This window comes from Pleuronectes platessa, chromosome 5, assembly GCF_947347685.1.
Source record: "Pleuronectes platessa chromosome 5, fPlePla1.1, whole genome shotgun sequence".
NCBI lineage: Eukaryota > Metazoa > Chordata > Actinopteri > Pleuronectiformes > Pleuronectidae > Pleuronectes > Pleuronectes platessa.
Genome location: NC_070630.1, coordinates 28223439 through 28231077, shown reverse-complemented (window position 1 = coordinate 28231077; position 7639 = coordinate 28223439). Strand labels below are relative to the sequence as shown.

General features: G+C 42.8%; 1 protein-coding gene across 1 annotated transcript in view; it reads right to left on the bottom strand.

Moving 5' to 3' along the window:
* Positions 1-1780: 1780 nt before the first annotated feature.
* clmpb (CXADR like membrane protein b) overlaps positions 1781-7639 on the bottom strand; it is a 77390-nt gene continuing 71531 nt past the window's right edge. The window contains exon 7 of the mRNA XM_053423542.1: positions 1781-6979. Coding sequence (XP_053279517.1) covers positions 6643-6979 — 337 coding nt within the window. The 3' untranslated portion in view covers positions 1781-6642. The remainder of the gene's footprint in view (positions 6980-7639) is intronic.

Here is a 7639-nt window from a genome sequence, read left to right as displayed (position 1 = left end):
ACACTTGGTAGTAGCTAGTATCGGGTGTCCGTGCTGACTGTGTGTGGAAGCTAGCTGCCTCCGTGTAGCGTCAAGCTGTTGCAGCTGTTGAATTAGCAACGCAGTTTGGAAACAAGACCGGGGAACCGCTGCGTTAAGACACGATAATATAAGCATTTTGACCCGCTGGGTGTCACTTTATTTCAGCAAAACTGTCGCGTCATCAACATCCTTTTTCTGTTGTCATCGTTCACTGTGTGTGAGGAGCTGAGGGGACGTAAATAAACCAGCGTGGACTTCTTCTATATACCTCATGAGGTAGGCTTCTCTAAGCTCGACTTCCGTTACGCCATCTACTGTTCTGGCGGTGAATTGTTTTCGGAACAAAAAGGCTCGTAGAACTATAAATCAAAAAGGGTCCGTCCGCTCCGCCCGTCCGTCAGTCCGCAACGGACTCGGAGAAGCATACTGAGGCCTTTAGAAAAATGAGAGCTGCACGAAAAGTTCTCCGAGGAGCTGCGGAGAGGCCCGGAGAGGGCGTTCCACGTTGGAGAGGGCGGTCCTATCTGTCCGTGTCCGTCAAAACGGAGAAGCATACATTGGCCTTTAGAACTGGTGCGGACCAGGGGAATCCGACTGTTTAATTAAAACAAGCATCGCGAAGGGCCACGGTGGGTGTTGAGGTGTTGACGCGATGTGATTTCTGCCCGACACTAAAAACAGGTAAAACTGAGGAGGGCTTGTTAAGTTATCTTGACTCACGCAGTGTAACTTGGCGTAAAAAGTATGAGCGTAGCGTCTGATTAAGTACTTTATTCTCATGTGCATCGGCTCTATTCATCCGTCTCATGCACAGGTAACAAGGGAATTGACAACATACGTCATACACACAGAAGCCGTAACACATCTAATAAACGGGCAATACTGCTATCGTAAATCAATGAGAAGAGCGTTCTCTATAATGATACTTTAACAGGGCTGTTTTAGACAGGGTAAAAAGGTGCTGTTTTAAATTATCCTTGTGGTATTTTGACTAAAATATGATAGTCATTTCATTAAGATCCCAAGGAACCATTTCAACTTGCGGTAAAATGGGCATAATAATAAAGTTTAGTTAAATCAAAGATTGTTTCATAAATCTGATTACATTTGTGCTCATTAAAAGATAAGAGTGATGAAGGGCTGAAATTTTTTTAAATAGTGCTTTTTAAATATTGATTTAATTATTTTTCTGGCACAAAAGGGTGAATGAATAACAACAAAAAGAAAATAAACAAATATCGTTATCGGTATCGGCTATCGGCCAGATTGTTATTTTAAATATCGGTATCGGCCAAGAATTTCCATATCGGTGCATCCCTAACTGTAATCATTCCTCAGGCACAGGTTATAGATTGATGTTTGACATTGTGGTCAACTTGCTGAGTCTTGAAACTCACTCTGGATAGGACATCCTTTATCTGGAACATTCAGTCGTTCACAATTGCTACATTACCATCACAACTAATCATGTTTTAATGCAACTGTGAGAATTCAAAGACAATTATCAAATCTATCCTGTGTCTAAAATGTTAACTGGGGGGTAATTAAAATAAATTGTGTGAGTAGGTTGTTAATTACATGATTTTTGGCGGCTATCAAATTCAAGTTGAGTCAGATAGCTAATGCAGCATTTTGTTTCTATATACAAATCAACAATGCCTAACAGTCTACTCTGCACAAACACTTTGGGCTGTGATAATATATTCACAAATTCACATCAGGGCCAAACAAAATCTAAATCAAGATACCATGCAACCAGTTAAGTTGTCATTGATTATTTTATTTGCAAATGAAAGAGTAATAACTCAGAAGTCGTAAAAATATACATTTTTTACTTGTGATATTTACATGGATTGTTTTTCATCAAACCAACATACCCAAAAAGAACCTGTACTGTTTTTTTACAAAACCAAAAGAGAAGCCATGGCAGAAAAAACAGATGAGTATACAGAAAAACAAAGGTGTCTTCTATTTCCCTTCAGTAACGCCGCCATGAGCGTGTCTGCCCCTGACATCAAAACAATGCGGTCAAGAGAAACAGCCTACCACACGCAGCCCAAACAGGCCAGTGATGAGTGTATAGCACACAGAAAAGTGCAAAGTACATGGATGAAAAAAAATTATCAAACGAATGAAGACAGAAAAATAAAGCTTCATAAAAATCGTTGTGAGTATATTAACAATTGTAGATTTTCTTTTTTTTCTTTTTAGCCTAATATTGTTATATTACATCAAAGCAAAGCATTCCCGTTCATCTGCTCAATCTCCTATGACATGCAGTTACCTTTGCTTTCTTCCCCTAGGTTGACTCTCTCCCCTTAAAAGTAATGATACATCACATTCCTTTAATTTTGAGACACAAGGCTAAACCACAAAGTCTGAGCATGGCTTTGTCCCACTTAACAGCTTCAATCAGAAATAAAACTGCTTAATAGAACATAAAACCCTGTGGCTATATGAGATTCGTACTCCTATCATATCTGCAGGATAACCATTAACGATTTCATGTCTACTGCACCTTTGTGTGTCGATAATAAGACATTGTATCGTGCTGATGGATATAGTTTTCAAGAATGATTTTGGATGTGCTGCTGACACTCGTCGTGGGTTAAGACTTTCCTCCTCCACCCTCGACTGAACTGACCAAAGCTACTTCAAATTATTTTGTCGGAGCCAGCGCAGGTTTTCAGAGAGTGGAGGGACGCAACACGAGGGCTCATAAACCGAGGGAATCTGCCACCTGAGACTTGCTGTTGCTGGAAAGCAAATTATAAAAAAAAGCTTGGGGGAATTAAACAGCTGGAAGACTTGCATACCATCCTCCACCTCCACTGCTACTTTCATTTGTGGTGGGGGGAAATTCAATGGCAGGAGCCCACAAGCCTGGCTCAATATCAATCCTGTTTTAACTCTTCTGATTCCCTCTTGCAGGAGAAAAAAAAGTATTGAAATCACATGCTACCCAGATTGTTAAGATGCATAGCAGTGTCTGTCCATCTGAGTGCATGTGTGTCGGCATGCGCGTTTGTGTTGTAACAGTGGCTGTTTATGTGTGTGTGTGTGTGCGCGTGTGTGGTATTGTGTGTTTGTTTGTGTTTCCCTTTCTCGTCTGCATTTGGTATCCTGGTTCCATCAGTCAGTCGTAATACCACCAGACATTCAATCCATCAAATTTATTCTGTAGGAGCAGAAATGACAAGGATTGAAGTTTGGGCTTATATGTGTGTGTGTGTGCATGTGTTTGTGCCCATGTGCATCTGCGAGTGTACCTGGAGAACACGCCTGTGTTTCCATGTGTACTTATGTGTACATGGGAGCCTGTTTGTATTGTGTGTCTGCGTGTGTGCATGTGCTTGAGCCTTGAGATACCATCATCACACCCAGGGAGTGCATTATACGTTGAGAGACGGCTAGTGAAGATACGGAGCGTACAAGTGGCCTCCAGAGCTGACGACGGTTATGAATTATGGACGTGATAAGATGCCACCCACACAAGCCAAAACATGACTGCTGCCTGTGACGCCAGGTTCAGTAGGCATGTAAGTCTATGAAAATGAAAGTAAACACTGCCAGTCTGCAGTCATATCTATTTAGATAGAGGTTACTTTGCCTGACTGGATCCTTCGCACTCACTGAATGGCTAACATGAGAATGTGTGGGTGTGGCCCAAGGGCTTATACTGAATTTACATGCACACACCCACACACACACATTCACACACATTCACAGACATGCATGCATGCACGCAAGCACGCACGCACAGACCCACTCATCCAATAGCTTCCCTGGTCAAATATGAGCTTCTACCTCTAGTTGTATATAAAAAGCATTTTTTCCCCCAGAAAACGTCCCTTACAGTTAAGTCACGTGAAATTCCACGGGTCAAAGTCAAACCACATGTGCTTTCAGACGGATGTTGGTTTTCAGCACTTCTCCTCGTATGATTATACATTTTTTCAGATTTGTAAAGTGGAACAAAAGTTAAATCACTGAAACATTAATAACAAGATATAATATTAAAGTGTTAGACATACTGATTATTAGAACCAGTCGTGGAGTTAAGTTGTCAAGTTTGTCCTGAGAGAAAAGGTCATAGAACCATTAACATTAAAAACACTTTATTTTTGATAATATTAACATGCTCACTTCATTTCATGGCAATCTGCCTATTGGGTTTGATATATCTTGTGCATAAATTTTAGCTGGATGGAATACAAGGTTAAGGTCATGGTTACACCAAACAATATTCATCATGTGTCGTCCATAAATACTCACAGCAGATTCTGTTGTCATCTGGAAGTGACTTTTTAAAGATAAGTCGTTATTGACCAAAGTGCTGGTCAAGGGAAATTCTTAACCCAGCGGCGATGCCTCAGGAAAGGTCACCGGGTCACTTTAATCAAATGAAATAGTTCCCACAGGATCAATAACATCCATAGAACGTCTCATCCGAATTTGGTGTGTAGTTGTAAAGACAGAGTGTCTTCCTTTGGACTGAGCAAGATGCCTTTCTTTCTCCACCTTCCTGCACCTTCCATACATGTGACAATGTTTGTTTCACATGAACTCAATCAGAATACAACATCTGTAAAAGTACATGGTTTAAATTCCCTTTTGGGTTTCCCATTTGACTCATTTGTAAGGGCTACATCTCTCCTCTAATACCCTAATTTGTTAAATTAAATGACATCATGTGCATATATCTATCCGTATGTACAATATAAAACAAGACTGATTACAGAATATACATTACATTGTCCCGTGACACGGGATTGCTTTCTCACCACGGATAATTCACTCTGCTTGTGCTGCAGAGGCTGCTTCTGTTTATTACTGGGGCGAGTTTGTATCTTTCGGTACTCGCTGCTGTTGACCCTCGAAGCTGGATGTGACCAGAGACTTAACCACTGGTGTGCTGAAGATAAGGACGAAGAAAGAAACCATCAAAAGGAAGAGGGATGCAAAGGCACACTAGATAGGCTACTTGCCCTTTTTTCAGCTACTTTCAATCAAACTGCACTGGGTCTGTCGGAGGATATGACAAAGGGGGGGATTGGCCGATAGTGCGGCTCAACCAATAACCAAGCAGGGCCCCGTGATTCAGCGAGACAGCAATCGAGTGCCACTCCATTGTTATGGATCCAGGGAGAGTGCTGACTATGATACCATACACACCCGACACAATTAAAGCCTCCAGAATCATACTCTGCTTTCCATTCATTCAGACTTTGTGAAATTGAATGTCAAGGTCAATTCTTTGTGCCTTAGCTCGAATATTGATTCAGTACCTTATAGGAGGCTGAATGTAATGGGACCACCATCATTGTATATCACACATTCATGGTAACAGATTTTGGTTTCACTTCAGAAATGTAGTACGAGTAAAATAAAAAATAAAGCAACGATAATAACCCATCCTAGGGATTGGTGGCACTTCTTCATATGGATGAATGGACACATGTCTGTCTGTCACCCTTTACAACCTGTTCAACGAGAAGAGACACAGGAAACCCCGAAAGAAAAAACAAAACAAGTCCAGCTGGGCTACTAGATGCTTATCCCCTATATTTAAATGACTTGCTATAGGCCTAATATATACTATTTAATAATTCAGGGAGTATATTCAGTACCAGAAAAAGGACGTCCATTGATGTAGACAGGATGTGGGAGTGGGTAACAGACTCCATTGGACTTGGACTCCACTGCCAGTGCTACATCCGTGTACCTGAAGGTTCCCCCTGCTGATTGGTAAAGCAGATGAGCTGTTCGCGAGCCGGCTGAGTCAGACTCAGGGCCGCTGTGATATCTGGCAGGTTCTTTATGAGCGCACGAAAAAGACCGAGAGCACTGAGGCAGATGATGCACATGCCACGCACTGTGTCTTTTCACATGGATGGGCACAATCGGCCTGGCCCATGGGAGGCGGAGAGGTTTGTGGTTTCAGAGCAGGTGCTGGGAGCAGTGAGTCAGAGGTGCGGGCTGACATGAATCACAGAATCGCCGCACACCTCCCCCAGCCCCCTCCTCCCGCAGAGGACATAAATCTGTAGATGTCCGATGTCCGATGTCCGTTCTCCTCCTCTCCGTTTTCGAATCCATCTTGCATTTGTTGACATGTGAAGCTCAACATGCTGTATGACTCCATTGGCTCAGAGTTTGGATCTACTTTATTATCCAGCCTTCTCTCCTTCTTTCTTCTTCTCCGCTGTATGCCTCATCCTTTGATTCGATAAATAAATAAAAACTCTAAGAGAGGGCTTCTTCCACCTCTCTGCATACGGTGCTTCCCTGTGCCTCCCACAGCCAAAAGAAAGAACTCAGAAAATAAGTTCTGCCTTCAGCCATAGAGATGTAAACAGTTGCATCTCAGGACTGTTTTTTTCTTCTGTTTTGTTGTTTTATATAATTCAGTAGGGGGCAAGCATGTCATATTTTCCCTTTTTAAGTATGCATTAATTAAAAGTTCTTTTGGACTTTATAGTATTTATTCCTTTAATTACATCCTTTTAACTAGGGTCATTTCTGTGTTTATGGAAGAGTCTTTAGGAAGGGGTGAGGGGGACTTGGACAGGGTTGGGGAAGGGGTCTCACATGGCTGCAGGAAGGGGTTGGCTCTCAGTCCTACACAGTCTGAAAGGCCTTGGTCTGGGCGGGGACCATGAGGGTTGGGGGTGTAGGCCCCGACATGTTCCTGGAGTTGAATTTGGGAGTGGTAGGGGGCTCGGGGTTCTTAGGGGGCACAACTGTAGTGTAGGCAGGTGGGGACTGGGGGAAGCCTGGAGGCTGTCCATTCTCCTTGAGAGCTGCTACAGCAGGCTGGCGGGGGCGGTGACCACGCTGGGCGCTGTTATGCACCATGGACTGGGTGGAAGAGGCTCCGGAGCGTGAGCTGCCGGAGCGGGATGAGGACAGGGAGTTGGGCTTCACCAGCTTGGCCTTGGGAGCCTCCGCATCTTCCCTGTGGTTGGAAACACATACAAGAAAAATGATGGTTCTTTTATTTTATATGAACTGTACCTCTAAAAATAGGAAAGAGGCAAGCACACATACACACAGTGAACAGTAAAAGAACACAGTACCGATCTCTCACACTTTTCCAGAGCCTTTTTCGCATGGGAAAAGTGAATAATTCATGAGATATCCCACAGCCCCCGAGTTTTGTGAAAACATATTTGCATGGAATAATGAAATGTGTGGAAATCACCAGATGGAATTGTGGAAGGGAAACAATTATTTTTTGCATGTTTCTTGCAGTGAAGTTGGTGTGTGTGAACATGTGTGTCACTACTGTGCTGCTGTGTTGGGGTCAAGCAGATGAGGGGGAAGGCTCAAACTCCTTACGTATGGTACAAGGTAACACATCTTATTTACTGGAAGTTGTCCCTCAACCGTGCTGCATTATTCATTGTTACGTCAGTACATATCCATGATAACAAGTCACGAAAACATGCTGTTGCCTCTATATTCATTAACGATGCATGCTGTCTACATGACTTTAGAATGAGGAATAAAGCAGCCACATAGAGAAATACAAACATGACACACATAGACACATACACAGACACAGACACACACACACACACACACACACACACACACACACACACACACACACACA